The sequence below is a fragment of the Salmo trutta genome, chromosome 1 (assembly GCF_901001165.1).
Source record: "Salmo trutta chromosome 1, fSalTru1.1, whole genome shotgun sequence".
Classification (NCBI taxonomy): Eukaryota; Metazoa; Chordata; class Actinopteri; order Salmoniformes; family Salmonidae; genus Salmo; species Salmo trutta.
Window position 1 is genome coordinate 48,338,788 of NC_042957.1, and position 18,988 is coordinate 48,357,775.

At 42.7% G+C, this 18,988-nt stretch overlaps 2 protein-coding genes across 7 annotated transcripts in view; both read right to left on the reverse strand.

Annotated features, from left to right (window-relative positions):
* The window catches only part of LOC115197994 (signal transducer and activator of transcription 3), a 29,731-nt gene extending 24,593 nt beyond the window's left edge, over positions 1–5,138 (reverse strand). For all 4 annotated transcript variants that reach the window (XM_029759666.1, XM_029759655.1, XM_029759660.1 and 1 more), the window contains exon 1: positions 4,919–5,138. The gene's annotated coding sequence lies outside the window, so the exon portion shown is untranslated. The remainder of the gene's footprint in view (positions 1–4,918) is intronic.
* Positions 5,139–6,481: 1,343 nt separating this feature from the next.
* Positions 6,482–18,988, reverse strand: part of LOC115198030 (caveolae-associated protein 1) — a 31,137-nt gene continuing 18,630 nt past the window's right edge. For all 3 annotated transcript variants that reach the window (XM_029759705.1, XM_029759697.1, XM_029759690.1), the window contains exon 3: positions 6,482–10,810. In XM_029759705.1, coding sequence (XP_029615565.1) covers positions 9,959–10,810 — 852 coding nt within the window. In that variant the 3' untranslated portion in view covers positions 6,482–9,958. The remainder of the gene's footprint in view (positions 10,811–18,988) is intronic.

An 18,988-nucleotide genomic window follows, 5' to 3' on the forward strand; every position in this document is an offset into this window, starting at 1 on the left:
GAAAAGGAACCTATGGCAACACCACTTGATTCAGATCATATTCAAAGTGGGCATTACCAGTGCCTATAAAGGCTGCTGGCTTCACTATAGTTCTCCATACACAACTGAAAAAGAGCAGGGCTTTGTCTGAGCAGCACTTGTCCCATCACTCCCATTAAAGAGTGGCGTGGAATGCACAGGCAGACGACAGAGCCACAGAAACACCGAGCTCCACCAGGGTTAACAACACAGCTGTGTGAACAGTGGCACAACACCAGACAGGCCTGGGGATCTCTACAGCCTTGGCCTACAGAAGCAAGTCAACATGAACTGACTTTCACTGAGCCTGTGTTGAGAGAACTGTCGGTCTCAAGAACAGGAAACATTCCATACTGCAGCAAGGCACCACTCATTTAATAACCAGTATCTCTCTGCGGCCACTATGGGTAGGCTACACCATAAAAACATTTGTTGCATGTCTAAACACTGTCTAAAAGAGTGTGGTGTACTGTACACCGTATAGTACGGGAGGTGGAATCAGCCTTTCAAGGAATCTAGTCTGCATTGTTCAGCTAAAGATAACAATTTTACTAGAAAGCGTCAGTCACGAGGGCCATGAAAGCAACCACATCCTTTGCCCTGTCCGTAACTAGGCACGGGCCTAGTACTTTCTATGTAACATAAATGTTACTGTATCTTACTTTCTAAAAACTAGCATTGTCATTGTACTAATTGTGGTGCGGTGAACTGTTAAACCCCATATTTCTCTAACTCAGGCAGATAGAAGGTATAACAGATTTCTACACATCACTACAGTATCAAAGTCTTACTCAATGCAGTAAGCAGTTGCTTTTCTTTTAAGTCACCGGGGCCCAGTTTTTCCAGATCAAAATGATCCTGTGTTTTGCTCCCCCTTCAAATGCCGTCCGTCCTCATTTTTGGATGTAGTTAAGACAAAATGAAAGCAAATCTCTAACCACATCATATGCTACAACACAGATCGTATTATATGATACCATAACATTTGGTTGAAATATTGTCTTTGTGTCTTTTTAAACGGCGAACAAATTTGAAATGAGGAAATTTGACAACACAGGATTATTTTGTTCTGGATTAAATGTTCAGATAAAACCTGGGCCCAGTTTTTTAAAAAACCCAGCAATTTAAAACAATGACATTTAGACACAATATTCAGGAAACACCAAGAGAAAAACACCTTTTAGTTATCATAAAAGCACCCTCATAAAAGCACCACAAAAGCTAAACGAGAACATTGGACAATGGAAACATTATTTGAGGAAGAGATTCCAGGAAAATGCTTTACTTCATTCCGGTAAGTGTTTCCTGATGCAGTGTCATTAGAGCATGGGACAACATAAGGAACAATATCAGCGTCAACCTTACAGTTTTACATTCACTCGCCAATGCTATGTAAACAACTTAATGATGACAAATAGGAAGATTGTATGTATGAAGGGACTTTTTCCCCACTAAGCCATACTACATCCTATTTGGCACATGGGTTATCTTACATGTGCTTCTGCCCAGTCCCCCATTCTGTGAGCAATGATGTCATGAGAACAGTGTGTGTGTGTGTGTGTGTGTGTGTGTGTGTGTGTGTGTGTGTGTGTGTGAAAAAACACTCAGCAAGTCAAGCCAGGAAAAAAGAAAATAGCCATATCACAATTTGTGTTGTGATAATTGAGTTGTTTGCTCTATAACCTGTTAATTCATATGCCTTGCGACCGTGATATGTAAAGTACCAGTCAAAAGTTGACACCGACTCATTCCAGGGTTTTTCTTTATTTTGACTATTTTCTACATTGTATAATTATAGTGAAGACATCAAAACTATGAAATAACACATGGAATAATGTGTAACCAAAACAAAGTGTGAAACAAATCTAAATATATTTTACATTTAGATTCTTCAAAGTAGCCACCCTTTGCCTTGATGACAGCTTTGCACACCCTTGGCATTCTCTCAACCCGCTTCATGAGGAATGCTTTTCCAACAGTCTTGAAGAAGTTCCCACATATGCTGAGCACTTGTTGGCTGATTTTCCTTCACTCTGCGGTCCAACTCATCCAAAACCATCTTTGTACCAGAGGCGTCCCTACAGACCCTGGTTTGATCCCGGGCTGTATCACAACCGGCCGTGATTGGGAGTCGCATAGGGCGGCACACAATTGGCTCAGCCATGTCCGGGTTAAGGGAGGGTTTGTGCGGGGTAAGCCGTCATTGTAAATAAGAATATGATCTTAACTGATTTGCCAAGTTAAATAAAAGGTCAAATGCATCTCAATTGGGTTGAAGTCAGGTGATTGTGGCGGCCAGGTAATTTGATGCAGCCCGCCATCACACTCCTTCTTGGTCAAATATCCCTTACACAGCCTGGAGGTGTGTTTTGGGTCATTGTCCTGTTAAAAAACTAAATGATAGTGGGACTAAGTGCAAACCAGATGGGATGGCGTATCGCTGCAGAATGCTGTGGTAGCCATGCTGGTTAAGTGTGCCTTGAATTGTAAATAAATCACTGACAGGATCACCAGCAAAGCACCCACACACCATCACACAACCTCCTCCATGCTTCACGGTGGGAACCACACATGCGGAGATCATCCACTCACCTACTCTGCATCTCACAAAGACACAGCGGTTGGAACCAAAAGTCTCAAATTTGGACTCATGAGACCAAAGGACAGATTTCCACCGGTCTAATGTCCATTGCTCGTGTTTCTTGGCCCAAGCAAGTCTCTTGTTATTATTGGTGTCCTTTAGTAGTGGTTTCTTTGCAGCAATTAGACCATGAAGGCCTGATTCACACAGCCTCCTCTGAACAGTTGATGTTGAGATGCGTCTGTACTTCAACTCTGAGGTGCAATCTGAGTTGCAGTTAATTGCCGATTTCTGAGGCTGGCAACTCTAAATAACTTATCCTCTGCAGCAGGGGTAACTCTGGGTCTTCCTTTCCTGTGACGGTCCTCATGAGAGCCAGTTTCATCATAGTGCTTGATGGTTTTTGTGATTGTACTTGAAGAAACTTTCCGGATTGACTGACCTTCATGTCTTAAAGTAATGATGGACCGTCATTTCTCTTTGCTTATTTGAGATGTTCTTGCCATAATATGGACTTGGTCTTTTACCAAATAGGGCTATTTTCTGTATACCACCCCTATCTTGTCACTACACAACTGATTGGCTCAAACGCATCACGGAAAGAAATTCCACAAATTAACTTTTAACAAGGCACACCTGTTAATTTAAATGCATTCCAGGTGACCAACTCATGAAGCTGGTTGAGAGAATGCCAAGAGTGTGCAACGCTGTCATCAAGGCAAAGGGTGACTACTTTGAAGAATCTCAAATATATTTTGATTTGTTTAACACTTTTTTGGTTACTACATGATTCCATATGTGTTATTTCATAGTTTTGATGTCTTCACTATTATTCTAGAATGGAGAAAATAGTAACAATAAAGGAAAACCCTGGAATGAGTAGGTGTGTCCAAACCTTTGACTGGTACTGTAGGCCTAAAGGCCGAGACAATAAGAAGACACAGTTGCAGAATAAATTCAACCACACCTTTGTTTTATCACAAAACCGGATAGCTACCTACATTTACATTTTAGTCATTTTGCAGACGCTCTTATCCAGAGCGACTTACAGTAGTGAATGCATACATTTCATACATTTTTTTCTCCGTACTGGTCCCCCTACTGGTCCCCCGTGGGAATCGAACCCACAACCCTGGTGTTGCAAACACCATGCTCTACCAACTGAGCCACATGGGACCTCTGTCCAGTGAAGTCCACAAAGCATATTGCATGTACAGTAACATGACCTACAGCATGGTCAAGCAAGTTAATGTTTCCGACATTTTCGGACTACTAAACAACTATTGATTTAAAACCGGATTTACAGCAAGTCACAAAGCAAACAGTAGCTGCCTCCACAATTCCAGCAACATTTCAACAACATCAGTGACAACTAAAAGATACCAAAAACAATTTAGTCCAATTAAAGTAAGCTAAATTTGATGTGGCTGTCCATGGTTCTAATTTCTCTGTGTGTGTGTGTGTGTGTGTGTGTAAGTAGAAAAACATGTTGACCTAACGAAAGGGGGTGCGCCAGGACCATTCACAGTTGAGCTCAACGCTGATTGGCTAATTGCTTATACTTTTTTTTGTCAAGCGAGGCCAGACGCTGTTTTGATCGCTCTGATGCTTTCTTCCTGTTAAGATTCAATTCGCAAGAGGCTGAATGTAGGAAAATTATGAAACAGAGACGAAATCAGTGTTGTGTTTTTTTTAATCGGTCATTTTTGGCCTTCCCTTGGCATCCATTAATATACGTCACTGGCTGTGTGTGTTTGTAATCCCTCAAACTGTTGACTGGTTGTTGCAAACCTGGAGGCATGCATGGTTGACGTGATGACTTTCCCAAGCACCGTTTGATGGATCAAATGTCCGTGACATGCCCACATGAGAGTTGTGGTGGTAATCACAACCTGCACCACTGGACGTGGCTTTGACCGAAGTCAGCATCCCAACATGGTTGCACTTGCAACTTCATAAAATGTGCAATATCATCCTTGAAGAAATGGCCAGCACATCACAAGAATTAGGCATAAACGGTCGGTGTATGCTATCCTTTGAAAGCAAACGTATAACCAACAACGACTGGTAGGCCTAATCTATTTGCGAAACAGTGTGATTCGACTTTAGGCGATGTATGTAATATAGCATGGAGGACGTAGCTCCAGTTACTTTGTGTCGAGTGAGATTCTCAATCTGATAATACATTGATGCTGCTCGCCCACCACACACGACTATAATGTGTTGTGTAACACATTTTTTAAACTTCACTCTCATGGCCCAACCACAATATTATGTGTAAATGATACAAAGCAAAGGGTTCTGCGACCGTCTACTTACCCTACTGTTCAAGGAAAAGTGTCTGAAAAATGATGCCGTTAAATCGTAGCCAGCCACCAGCCTTAAACCACCAGAACGAAATGTCTTATTGTACAGGACAATCGAGAACCTTTAACCAAACTGTATTTCTAACAATCGCAACTACAGTAACTTTTGCCTACTTCAATGTCGCAGTACTGTACACACAGACCCTTAGTTTTCCAATTCCAACCTGAGTGCAGACAAACGTCAAGAAAGCGTTGATTGACATAACTAGGATGCAACAGAAGACGAGAACACAATTTCGTCCAATCGTTGTGTAGGATATTGCAAGAAGGCGGGATTAAAGCTAAAGGGAGGTTGTGGGTGTAGTGTTCACTGCGCGCGACACGGAGGCTGTTCCATGTGTATCACACTCCCTCCGTGTGTTAGGGAAAATTGCATTTACAAGCATGACCTTGCAGCGGGAGAAGAAATAACCAACAGAACAGCTGAACTGGAAGTCATCTGAATTACTGGCAGTCTCTACGTCATCACAAGTGTAATAAGAAGAAATGTGAACAGCGTTGATATTTCTGTCTTACCCAAATCATTATATATTCGCCATCAACAAATACTCTAACCAAGGCTTGAAAACAGTTTTATTCTTTTATTTGAAATATGACATATTCATTATTACATTGAGAAAAATTGGGAGATATGGCCTAGTTTTCTTCATCATCATCATCATCTATGTAGGCTATAGCACAAACAGTTCAGCAATAATTAAATATTTGATCAACATGTTTACTTGGTTTCATGGGACAACAAATTACAGGGTTCTATGCTCCTGAACTTTCACATTTTTCTTGTGCGGCATTGCCCATCAATTTGAGCGTGGTCATCTCTCAGGTAGCTGACCTTATAGGCCTAGGTCATTATAGTGCATTGTGAGACCAATAGCCTAATTTAAGTTTCCCTTTTCAGCAGGGAAATAACAAGAGTAGAAACATTACTGAGGTTATGAGAATCATAGCAAGTCAGGTCACATGCTGTGGAAACCAAAATGAATATGACCGGTTTCCCGAGATTAGGACTAAACCTACACTAAAACGCATGCTCAATGGAGTTGCTTTCACTGTAGCTAGAACTCTGGATCCTCTACCACTCCCAGATGTTCCGTTGTTTGTTGTAATCTACGGAGGCAAAGAAACACTGTTGACAATGTTTACTTTCATTATAAACTCACTCACACATTGAAGCAGCATGACTCAAATCTCTATCCCTAATGACCAATAGCACAAGCACTCTTCTCTTGACTTTACGGTGTTTTGCATCATTAGTCAGTGCTTATCATGGAGTAACATCGGCTTGTGGAGCAATGTCATTATTTACCATGTGTCGGTTTGAATGGTTTTCAAGGAAAAGTGAACATGTTGGTTTCTTCTTTGTGATGCAAATTCATTCCAAGAAAAATAATGGCCTCTGTTTATCCCGGGTCACTAATCTGAGTGTAGTAATGGTCTATAATACAGCTGTACTGGCTGCACTTCACATAGCATTGGGTTGAACTTTGACACATTCAATCATCACAGTGGTAAAGTCTGGTGTAAATCATGTAGCTTTTATTGATATATAAGTGGTTAGATAAAAATAGTAATTGAATTCAACAGAAAAAGCAAGCTTCATTATTAGATCTGTTATAAGAATAGGGAGGAGATATCATCTCAGTTCAGTTGAAAATGGCAGTGCTCAGGATATTTACAGTATCCTGCAGGGTTGAGGTCAGTTGCATTTCAATTCCAGACAATTCTAGAAGTACACTGAAATTCCAATTATCTTAAATGCTTTTCAGTTAGGAACATTTGGAATTGGAATTTGGTTTACTTTCTGAATTTGCTGGAATTTAAATGTAATTGGCTCCAACCCTGGTAACCTGCGGTAGTTTGACTGATCATTTTACAAAGAACTGCATATTGACTGACAATGCTGTGAGACTACACTACATGGCAAATAAATTAAACAGTTGAAAGATGAGTGGTCACTGTTTGTTTCTCCACTCTCTCCTGAAGAAGGCAGGAAATGTTATTCATCTCCTCGGTTAATTGGGGGAGATGAGGGGTGTTTAGAGATGGTGGTAAACTTAGCTCGTGTTTGACAAAAACTTGGTCAATCTTTAATGTATCTGCGTGTTCGGTATTGGCCTTGGCATTTATGTAATGAGAATCCATTTCAGCCTTGTAAAAACATTAAGTAAACACAAAATATGAACTGCACAAAGACCTACAGATTTTTTGGAGGAATATCTTTGGTTGCTTTTTGACTGCATCATCTCTCCTTCTCTCTGCACTGACCTCTCCCTCCACATGATCACCCTGCCCCCCCCCTCTCTCACTCTCTATCTCTCTCTCACACACACGCACACACACACACACACACACACACACACACACACACACACACACACACACACACACACACACACACACACACACGTCCTCTCTCTGTGTTCTGTCTCACTCTCCTCAGAGAAAGCACTCTCCTTAATCAGATTCCTGCCTCATTGATTATCCTAATGGTGTTCCACAGAGACCTCCCCCCCTACCCCGGCCCCATCATCAAGGTCGGTCAGACACAGAGAGCTATGGAGACACGTAGAAAAGCTTTCTGTAGCACTGTCTTCGAGCCAGGCCCTGTGTGCTTTCAGTCCTTCTGTACTTAGTCTCACTACTTTGTTTTCCAGAGGCATGTCTTGTAGGTAGAGAAAGAACACGAGACAACAGCTTTTAGCTTCTATTGCATTTACTGGTCTCACTTCACGTCAAACTCAAATAATCTATTCTAATCACCATCGTCTCCCTATATCAGACCTTTGCCAGACCACACAGGCACAAACAAGCTGGCAAGTAATTCAAATAGACAGAGACTGAGGTCCAGGAACGGACATGTCTTTTTTCTTTCACCTTTGTAACACTGCCATATCCTTCACAATGCCTTGTAATTTGCTGCCGGCACAAGCAAAATTGAATAGCACTTACATTTCTATATGTCACTATAGACTTTCATTTAACTGTCACCTGGCATATTGACATATGCTGGAGGGGTTCCTACAAGATTCTCTCCTTTTTCTCCCCATAATTACAGCACCCAATGCAGTCCAGGTGAAGTGCTGGATATATCCCGTCATTTGCTGTGGCCATGGTGATAGATTCAATAAGCAAGGCTCTGTCAATCTCAGACAGACTCCTCTTCCAGGAGAGAAGCCTCTGGAGTCACAGTAATGTGGCAGGTTAACACAGTTATGTGTGTGCTTGTTATAGCATATATGTACAGTACATGTATGATTCTTGTAGCACTGTGAGCATACATGCATACATTTGTACAATGTGTGTCAGTACAATTACATTTTTTTATTTTTTTATGAACATTATCATGTAAGCACAGTGAGAGAAAAACAGTGAAAAAAGTTAACTTCTACAGAACGATGGCACTAGGAACCTTTGATTAAAAGATGGCTCAAAATGTCATTCTCCTGTCATCAGTGACCAGCCCTAGTAACAACCAAGTAGTTTGGTGGTTACACTGGTAACTAAAAACTGAGAGAAAGATAACTATTTTCCAGATATCACAATATAGTACAACTTAGAAACTTAATGAAACATTCTTTTTAAAAAAGGAAGGTAAAACTATGCAACTAAATTCAGATCTCTTTCAAGTCGTCACTAATCCTTCATCCTTCTCATTCCCCATTTCAAAACAAAAAAATAGGATCTGTTGCGATCCTGTTTTTTACGTGAAAAACTTTAGAAATAATTAAAGAGAAGGATTACTTTACACGTCTGGCATTCATCAACCCCATGACATCATTTAAAGGTACACTAGTTTTTCCTTGATTGGCTCAAGATTGCGTCTGCAACATTCCACCCGCACAAAAATAGTTCCATTTATGCCAATCAGTGAGTCTCTTCCTCTTCTTTTTTAATATTGCATTTGCCGTGACCCTCCCTCTCAGTCCTCCAAAATGAAAACAATCAACCATGAGGGCCACACTGTTGATCAGAAATAAACGCTTCATAGTGCTCCTCTAAGAAAAGTGAAAACTATCTTAATCTTTATCATTATCTTATCTATCTCGTCCTTTCAGAACCTTGACATGTTGACAGAGCTTGTATGCCCACGCTTACAGTAGAAAGCTGGCTGCTCAAAATGGCTGTGAGCATTTGTTTAACCGATCTGTAAACTCTTCAGTCAGGGAAAAGACGGTCCCCTGTGTCTCTCCCCATGCACGTTGAAACCATCTTTAGGTGTTTCCAGTGTGTGCTCTTCCTCTTCATTTGTCAAAACGTCATTTCTCTGACCTGCACATCACATGACCACCGACCATCAAATCAGAAAATCTCAAGATACCACCACAACTGGGCACACACTGGTTCAATCAACTTTGTTTCCACATCATTTCAATGAAATGACGTTGAACCAACGTGGAATAAATGTTGAATTGACGTCTGTGCCCAGTGGGGGATATTTCCATATACATTGTTATGTACTGTTTATCTTACGTTAGCAATTATTGTACATCAAATCACAATAGCAACTACTATTTATTCCCTTAGCATTGTGGTCATTCTATTTCAAAAACAACAACAAAAAAATATATCACCAAGCAATATCCCAGACTAGACCAACCAGAGTCATTCACAAACTAAAAGACAAGAAAATATGTAAGGAAGAAACAAAAATGCGGGGTTAAACTTTTTTGAAAGTAATTGAAAGTACATTGAAAGTAATTCCTGATGCATAATATTTTTTTCTCAAACAAGATGTATGTAGACACGTATGACTGTAAGTTGCTTTGGATAAAAGCGTCTGCTAAATGGCATATTATATTATTATTATTTTTATTATAAGATGAGTAGATTATGAACATTGTCCCGACAGTCCTTATCATGCATGCTGTGTCACTGTCATCCAAATGTAGTATGTTTCTCTCCTCTTCTTTACTCTCCCCCTCTCTCTTCTCCTCTGTCTCCTCATCTCTCTATTGCATCATTCTTCCAATCCTGCTGGGCCCTGTAGACAGAGTTATTTGCTGGTTGTCTTCATGCTTGTCTTCACCACAGGGACCTTACTCTCCAGCCGGATCAGATGCTCTGCCACCTGGTCCTCAGCCACCTCCAGGAAAGCTGCCATCTCTGGGGTGTCTACTCTCACCAGCTCCTCTTCCTCTTCATCTAACTCCAGGACAGCAGCCATCTCTGGGGTGTCTACTACTCTCACCAGCTCCTCCACCTCCACGTCTCCCTCTCCCGCCTGCAGGGCCTCATTCTCGGCCACCTCCACCATCTCTGTGCCCTCTGTGTGCACCACTTCCACCTCTCCATCCCGGAACTTCTTCACGTGGAAGGTGAAGGGCGGCACGCGGTACACGGTCGTCTTGGAGCGGGCGTAGACGGTGTGGTCGGGGGTCAGAGACTTCTTCAACATCTCCTTGGAGCCCTTTAACTTCTCCTTCCGCTCCATGTTAGGGGTCATCTTGTTGCCCAGCTTGCCCATCTTCTTCTCCAGGCTATGCTTGGTCTTCTCCAACTTGTCATGGGTCTTCTGCCGGGTCTTCTCCAGGTTATCCCTGGTCTTCTGCTTGGTCTTTTCCAGGTTGTCCTTGGTCTTCTGCGCTCTCTTCTCCCTCTGCTCTTTGGAGAAGGCCTTCTTGATGTTGTCCACGCGCGCCTTGCTGGAGCGTTTTATCTTCTCCGCCCGGGATTCTTCGATGATCTCCTCGATCTCCACCTCCTCGTCTGAGTTGAGGCCAGTGAGCGCCGCCTCGCCCCCCTCCTCAGTGATCTGCTCCAGCCGCCCTTCCACAGAGCAGCCCTCAGCTACATTCTCTGCCACCTTGGATGACTTTAGCGAGGCTTTAGCGGCCTTATTCTCATCCTGTGAAGACACAAAGGAGAGAGTGGATGAGGTTAGACAACCGGAAGAGTAAACATACAAGATCAAGTATGAACGTTTACGTTTAAGGCTCCAGTTAGGGTCATAAAAACCGCAGCAGATCCTGTTTTGCAGTATTACATATTTTTTTTGTTGATTCTGTTTTATCATTTATATTTTATTCGTTTTCAAGCATAAGTTTGCAAAGACAGTATTAAATCTACCTCATTACATATCAGTACTCTGAGTGAGATAATATGTTCCCATTCTAATGTGTTCATTCGTAGGGAACAATGGGTTCACAGAATTGGATTTGTCCAATGTATACACACCTTTTCAAATTGACTGCATGATTATAGAGGTTATATTGAAGTGTCACGTAGAAGCCTGAGGCTGAGTAAATGAATGAATATCAATTCATATGAATGTGGGCTCTGAAATAGAAATAAAATTGGACATTTATGTGTATGATAAATTATTCATCTTCATGGCTTGCCTCAGATACGCAACTTTACATTTATGAGTCGCATTAAAAAAAATTATATGAAACATGCCTGCTACTGTTGGCCAACCCCATCTAGTGGTCAAACAATACAAACTGACCAAGACTCCAAAATCAGCACAGACAATGAAATACTATCCATCCAATAGCACAGACTTTCCATATGTACCCTAGAATGAATGACTATGATACTTTAAATAAAGTCTGCCTGAAACCTCTGTTTGTATGTGAACCAGCAGACTGTGACTGATATAACATTTAAGAGTGAGATACTTTAGTCAGATTGAAAGTCACACTTTGTCAGCAGTGGGTTGTGGGAAAATACGTTTAATGGTAGAGTCAAATGCCTAGTTATGTGTCTCCCTACCGGTTGTGTGATAACCACATCAGAGGGTTAGGTTATGTAATACGCTTACTGAGATGAGCTGTAAAGAGGTAGGACTACCAGTGACATTGACATATGAAAGGTTGAAGGTATCCATCCTTACACTCACTAAGACTGCAAAGCCTATTAGAGAGAAAGAGAGAGAGAGAGAGAGAGAGTATGTATGCATGAGGTACACCAGGAGAACATTTACCACAGTTATCACAATGATTCAGCGAGGTAGGAGTGTGCAGTAAAGTAGTTTACCCATAGCAGGAAATTATTTTGGGTCTAGTTGGCTCAGTATGCTAGTTTCATTATTAGACACCATACAAACCTGTATGGACATCCTCTTTAAGTCTTTCACAAGCTGTTTGGGATTACACTTATTCTGTGTACTGAACATTTACCAAGTAGTTTGGCTGAGAAGACCCTGACACTAGTTTCTAGTATAACCAAAATAACTGCAAATGTTCTCAATATTTCCAATGGACTCGTTCATACAGTCTTGCACTCCATCTAGGGGACAAGAAAGTTCTAGCAGCCTGTAAGGGGACGCTACATCAGATATGGCATTGTCTGTTCATAAAACCAGTACTTCACACTGAGATTCAGAAATACACACACACAACCCATCTGTCCAAAACATCCCTTGACACCTATGCTTCTCTGACAGCTGCCACTCACTCAATGTCCCAGTGATGATGTTTTCACAACGGTAGAGAAATGTTGTATTATTGGATATCCACTGAGGGAGACCAGGAATATGCAGAGGATGTTATCCCTCAAATCAAATCAAATCACATTTTATTGGTTACATACACATGGTTAGCAGATGTTAATGCGATTGTAGCGAAATGCTTGTGCTTCTAGTTCCGACCATGCAGTAATATCTAACAAGTAATGTAACAGTTTCACAACTACCTTTTACACACAAGTGTGTAAAGGAATGAATAAGAATAGGTACATATAAATATATGGATGAGCGATGGCCGAACAGCATAGGCAAGATGCAGTAGATTGTATAGAGTACAGTATATACATATGAGATGAGTAATGTAGGGTAAGTAAACATTATATAAAGTAGCATTGCTTAAAGTGACTAGTGATACATTTATGACATCCAATTTTTTATTATTAAAGTGGCAAGAGATTTGAGTCAGTATGTTGGCAGCAGCCACTCAATGTTAGTGATGGCTGTGTAACAGTCTGATGACCTTGAGATAGAAGCTATTTTTCAGTCTCTCGGTCCAAGCTTTGATGCACCTGTACTGACCTCGCCATCTGGATGTTAGCGTGGTGAACAGGCAGTGGCTCGGGTGGTTGTTGTCCTTGATTATCTTTTTGGCCTTCCTGTGACATCGGGTGGTGTAGGTTTCCTGGAGGGCAGGTAGTTTGCCCCCGGTGATGCATTGTGCAGACCTCACTACCCTCTGGAGAGCCTTCCGGTTGTGGGCGGAGCAGTTGCCGTACCAGGCGGTGATACAGCCCGACAGGATGCTCTCGATTGTGCATCTGTAAAAGTTTGTGAGTGTTTTTGGTGACCAGCGAATTTCTTCAGCCTCCTGAGGTTGAAGAGGCACTGTTGCGCCTTCTTCACCACGCTGTCTGTGTGGGTGGACCATTTCAGTTTGTCCGTGATGTGTACGCCGAGGAACTTAAAACTTTCCGCCTTCTCCACTACTGTCCCATCGATGTGAATAGGGGGTGCTCCCTCTGCTGTTTCCTAAAGTCCACGATCATCTCCTTTGTTCTGTTGACGTTGAGTGTGAGGTTATTTCCCTGACACCACACTCCGAGGGCCCTCACCTCCTCCCTGTAGGCTGTCTCATCGTTGTTGGTAATCAAACCTACCACTGTTGTGTCATCTGCAAACATGATGATTGAATTGGAGGCGTGCATGGCCACGCAGTCATGGGTGAACAGGGAGTACAGGAGAGGGCTGAGAATGCACCCTTGTGGGGCCCCAGTATTGAGGATCAGCGCGATGGAGATGTTGTTTCCTACCCTCACCACTTGGGGGCGTCCCGTCAGAAAGTCCCGGACCCAGTTGCACAGGGCGGGGTCGAGACCCAGGGTCTCGAGCTTAATGACGAGTTTGGAGGGTACTATGGTGTTAAATGCTAAGCTTAAGTCAATGAACAGCATTCTTACATAGGTGTTCCTCTTGTCCAGATGGTTTAGGGCAGTGTGCAGTGGGATTGCGATTGCATTATCTGTGGACCTATTGGGTGGTAAGCAAATTGGAGTGGGTCTAGGGTGTCAGGTAGGGTGGAGGTGATATGATCCTTGACTAGTCTTTCAAAGCACTTCATGATGACGGAAGTGAGTGCTACGGGGCGATAGTCATTTAGCTCAGTTACCTTAGCTTTCTTGGGAACAGGAACAATGGTGGCCTTCTTGAAGTATGTGGGAACAGCAGACTGGGATAGGGATTGATTGAATATGTCTGTAAACACACCAAGCAGCTGGTCTGCGCATGCTCTGAGGACGCGGCTAGGGATGTTGTCTGGGCCGGCAGCCTTGCGAGGGTTGACACATTTAAATGTTTTACTCAGGTTGGCTGCGGTGAAGGAGAGCCGGCAGGTTTTGGTAGCGGGCCGTGTCAGTGGCACTGTATTGTCCTCAAAGTGACCTCCTAATGCCCTATGCTAATCCTAGCATACCCCTCTGACCCTGCATCCCATAGAGATAGCTATGTCTTTGTTGTCACTGCCCCGCCCTGTCCCATCATAGCACTGCGCACATCACACATCACACATAACACATAACATTTTGCACTGACTCTATGCACACTCATAAGACTATATATACACTCACACACACACTACACTACACTATACTACACTACACTACACTACACTACACTACACTACACTACACTACACTACACTACAGACACACACACACACACCATTTTACACTCAACATATGCTGCTGCTACTCTGTTCTTTAATTTAGTCTTATTATTATTTATCCCGATGCTTAGTCACTTTACCCTGCCTTCATGTACACACAGTTGAAGTCGGAAGTTTACATACACTTAGGTTGGTATCATTAAAACTCGTTTTTCAACCACTCCACAAATTTCTTGTTAACAAACTATAGTTTTGGCAAGTCGGTTAGGACATCTACTTTGTGCATGACGCAATAATTTTTCCAACAATTGTTTACAGACTGATTATTTCACTTGTAATTCACTGTATCACAATTCCAGTGGGTCAGAAGTTTACATACACTAAGTTGACTGTGCCTTTAAACAGGCCTACCTTCAAACTCAGTGCCTCTTTGCTTGAAATCATGGGAAAATCAAAAGAAATCAGCCAAGACCTCAGAAAACAAATTGTAGACCTCCACAAGTCTGGTTCATCCTTGGGAGTGATCTCCAAACGTCTGAAGGTCTGTACAAACAATAGTACGCAAGTATAAACACCATGGGACCACGCAGCCGTCATACCGCTCAGGAATGAGACGCTTTCTGTCTCCTAGAGATGAACGTACTTTGGTGCGAAAAGTGCAAATCAATCCCAGAACAACAGCAAAGGACCTTGTGAAGATGCTGGAGGAAACAGGTACAAAAGTATCTATAGCTACAGTAAAACCGTGTGGCTCAGTTGGTAGAGCATGGTGTTTGCAACGCCTGGGTTGTGGGTTCGAATCCCATGGGGGACCAGTACGGAGAGAAAAAATGTATACATTCACTACTGTAAGTTGCTCTGGATAAGAGCGTCTGCTAAATGATGTAAAGGTAAAACGAGTCCTATATCGACATAACCTGAAAGGCTGCTCAGCAAGGAAGAAGCCACTGCTCTAAATCTGCCATAAAAAAGCCAGACTACGGTTTGCAACTGCACATGGGGACAAAGATTGTACTTTTTGGAGAAATGTCCTCTGGTCTGATGAAACAAAAATAGAACTCTTTGGGGATAATGACCATCGTTATGTTTGGAGGAAAAAGGGGGAGGCTTCCAAGCCAAAGAACACCATCCCAACCGTGAAGCACTGGGGTGGCAGCATCATGTTGTGGTGGTGCTTTGCTGCAAGAGGGACTAGTGCACTTCACAAAATAGTTGGCATCATGAGGAAGGACAATTATGTGGATATATTGAAGCAACATCTCAAGACATCAGTCAGAAAGTTAAATCTTGGTCGCAAATGGGTCTTCCAAATGGACAATGACCCCAAGCATGCTTTCAAAGTTGTGGCAAAATGGCTTAAGGACAACAAAGTCAAGGTATTGGAGTGGCCATCACAAAGCCCTGACCTCAACCCTATAGAAAATGTGTGGGCAGAACTGAAGAAGCGTGTGCGAGCAAGGAGGCCTACAAACCTTACACCAGCTCTGTCAGGAGGAATGGGCCAAAATTCTTGTGGAAGGCTACCTGAAATGTTTTACCCAAGTTAAACAATTTAATGGCAATGCTACCAAATACTAATTGTGTATATAAACTTCTGACCCACTGGAAATGTGATGAAAGAAATAAAAGCTGAAATAAATAATTCTCTCTACTATTATTCTGACATTTCACATTCTTAAAATAAAGTGGTGATCCTAACTGACCTAAGGCAGTGAATTTTTACCAGGATCAAGTCTCAGGAATTGTGAAAAACTGAGTTTAAATACATTTGGCTAAGGTGTATGTAAACTTCCGACTTCAACTGTATCTACCTCAATTACCTTGTTGATCTGGTACTGATACTCCCTGTATATAGCTCCACATTGATCTGGTACTGGTACTCCCTGTATATAGCTCCACATTGATCTGGTACTGGTACTCCCTGTATAGAGTATAGCTCCACATTGATCTGGTACTGGTACTCCCTGTATATAGCTCCACATTGATCTGGTACTGGTACTCCCTGTATATAGCTCCACATTGACCTGGTACTGGTACTCCCTGTATAGAGTATAGCTCCACATTGATCTGGTACTGGTACTCCCTGTATATAGCTCCACATTGATCTGGTACCGGTACTCCCTGTATAGAGTATAGCTCCACATTGATCTAGTACTGGTACTCCCTGTATATAGCTCCACATTGATCTGGTACTGGTACTCCCTGTATATAGCTCCACATTGATCTGGTACTGATACTCCCTGTATATAGCTCCACATTGATCTGGTACTGGTACTCCATGTATAGAGTATAGCTCCACATTGATCTGGTACTGGTACTCCATGTATATAGCTCCATTCTTGTGTATTTTATTTTGTTCCTCGTGTTCCTGTTCCTCGTGTTACCTGAGACTTATAACATTTTATTTAAATTTGACTTTCACGCATTCTGAAAAATTATATAGTACCACTTATCTTGCCAAGTGTCTCTTGCTTCTCTCTCGCTCTCTCTCTGTCTCTCTCTCTAAACTCTTTCACCCTGTCTCTCTCAACAATCTCTCTGTCTCTCTCTCTCTCTAAACTCGTTCACCCTGTCTCTCTCAACAATCTCTCTGTCTCTCTCTCTCTCTAAACTCGTTCACCCTGTCTCTCTCGACAATCTCTCTGTCTCTGTACACACTGTCCAGATTTAATGTTGGGAAACTGGCCCAGTCCTGAGTGTCTGCGCTGAGTCACTTTTACCTCTCCACTGCCGTGTGTGTGGGTGTGTGCGATCTCACATCGAGACCATTGTGGGGAATGGGAATAGGTCGGCTTGTAATCAGGGAGTGAAACAATCACAGCTGAGTTTGTGTTATGACACTGAGGGTTGGTGAGCTCATCTCTGATGTGGTTTTATGAGGTGTGTGTGAGGTATGTTTGGTTTGTTTTTTATTTAGAAAAATAGTTTTACCCCTTTTTCATGGTATCCAATTGGTAGTTACAGTCTTGTCTCATCGCTGCAACTCCCGTATGGACTCGTGAGAGGCGAAGGTCGAGAGCCGAAACACGACCCAGCCAAGCCGCACTGCTTCTTGACACAATGCCCACTTAACCCGGAAGCCAGCCGCACCAATGTGTCGGAGGAAACACCGTACACCTGGCTACCGTGTCAGCGTGCACTGCACCCAGCCCGCCACAGGAGTCGCTAGTGCGCAATAGGACAAGGACATCCCTGCCAGCCAAACCCTGCCCTAACCCAGACGACGCTGGGCCAATTGTGCACCGCCCCATGGGTCTCCCGGTCGCGGCCAGCTGCGACAGAGCCTGGACTAGAACCCAGAATCTCTAGTGGCACAGCTAGCACTACGATGCCTTAAACCACTGCGCCACTCGGGAGGGCCCATGTTGGTTTGTGTGTTCTCCATTTCTCTTCCTCTGCCTAAAAATAAAATGCTCATCTCCACTGTCTTTCTCCTTTCCCTGTCTACTTTGCAATGTGTTGCGGAATCACACTGCTTATTGATTCCTGAGGCGATGGCTGGAGGAGATAATCCGTCCGTTAGCTGGGTTTGACCTGTTGACAGAGTTGGCCATAATTTGAGGCACTGCGATGGAACAGATCTGTATCGCTTTATTTGAACTAATTCGGTCAGGAACTGCCGATGTAAAAACAATGCCATGGCAACTCGTCACAGTAATAAGGTTAAAGGTTACAAACCTGCTTCCATTGTGACACATGGAAGCAGGTTTGTAATGTTTCTTAACATCTCATTAAACGTGTACTCATTCTCCTCTCCTACCTCCTCTCCACCCTGCTGTTACCTCATATTAAATCGTTCTTTATCATTTGTTCCTTCCTGTGTAGGTGTACTCCCATAGCATCTAGCCCTCCTCCTCCTCCTCGTCCTCCTCCTCCTCCTCCTCAATTAGTACCACTTTCCTTTCTTCCCTTGTTATCGTCAAGGCAACATTCCCCTGACACTTTCTATTTGTTTCATCATAGTTCAAACAAGCGGCTCGGGATCACAGCTCATGCAAAGCCAAGGCTTTTTATGATGGCTTTCATTACTCTTGTACCAGGGGAGACGTGAGTGTTTTTTGCAATGCTGAAATACATTTAAAAAGTACTTGACTGGAGCAGCGTGTACTGTTAAACAGGATAATGGGATGTTCAAGCCTGCAACATATGTCCTGGGACAAATCATTTGTGATTTAGAATTCCGTACTTTGGTTTATTCTGACATACTGAACATCATACCTCATCACTGCCAGGCAGATAGTATGTTCATACGTTTCATATAATGTATTTTTGCATCAGCGTTAACCAATACCACACCCTTCCCCTTATTCATTATTGGGCTGGTCTGACGTTCACAATGGTGCAAGTGGAACCTATCATAAAATGACCATCGCTTCCTTATCTGGTGCTGTGTCCTACTCGGCCCGCAGTGTGTGTGTTTATTTCGGGCTCGCCTTTCCCTCTCTCCGGATTCCATC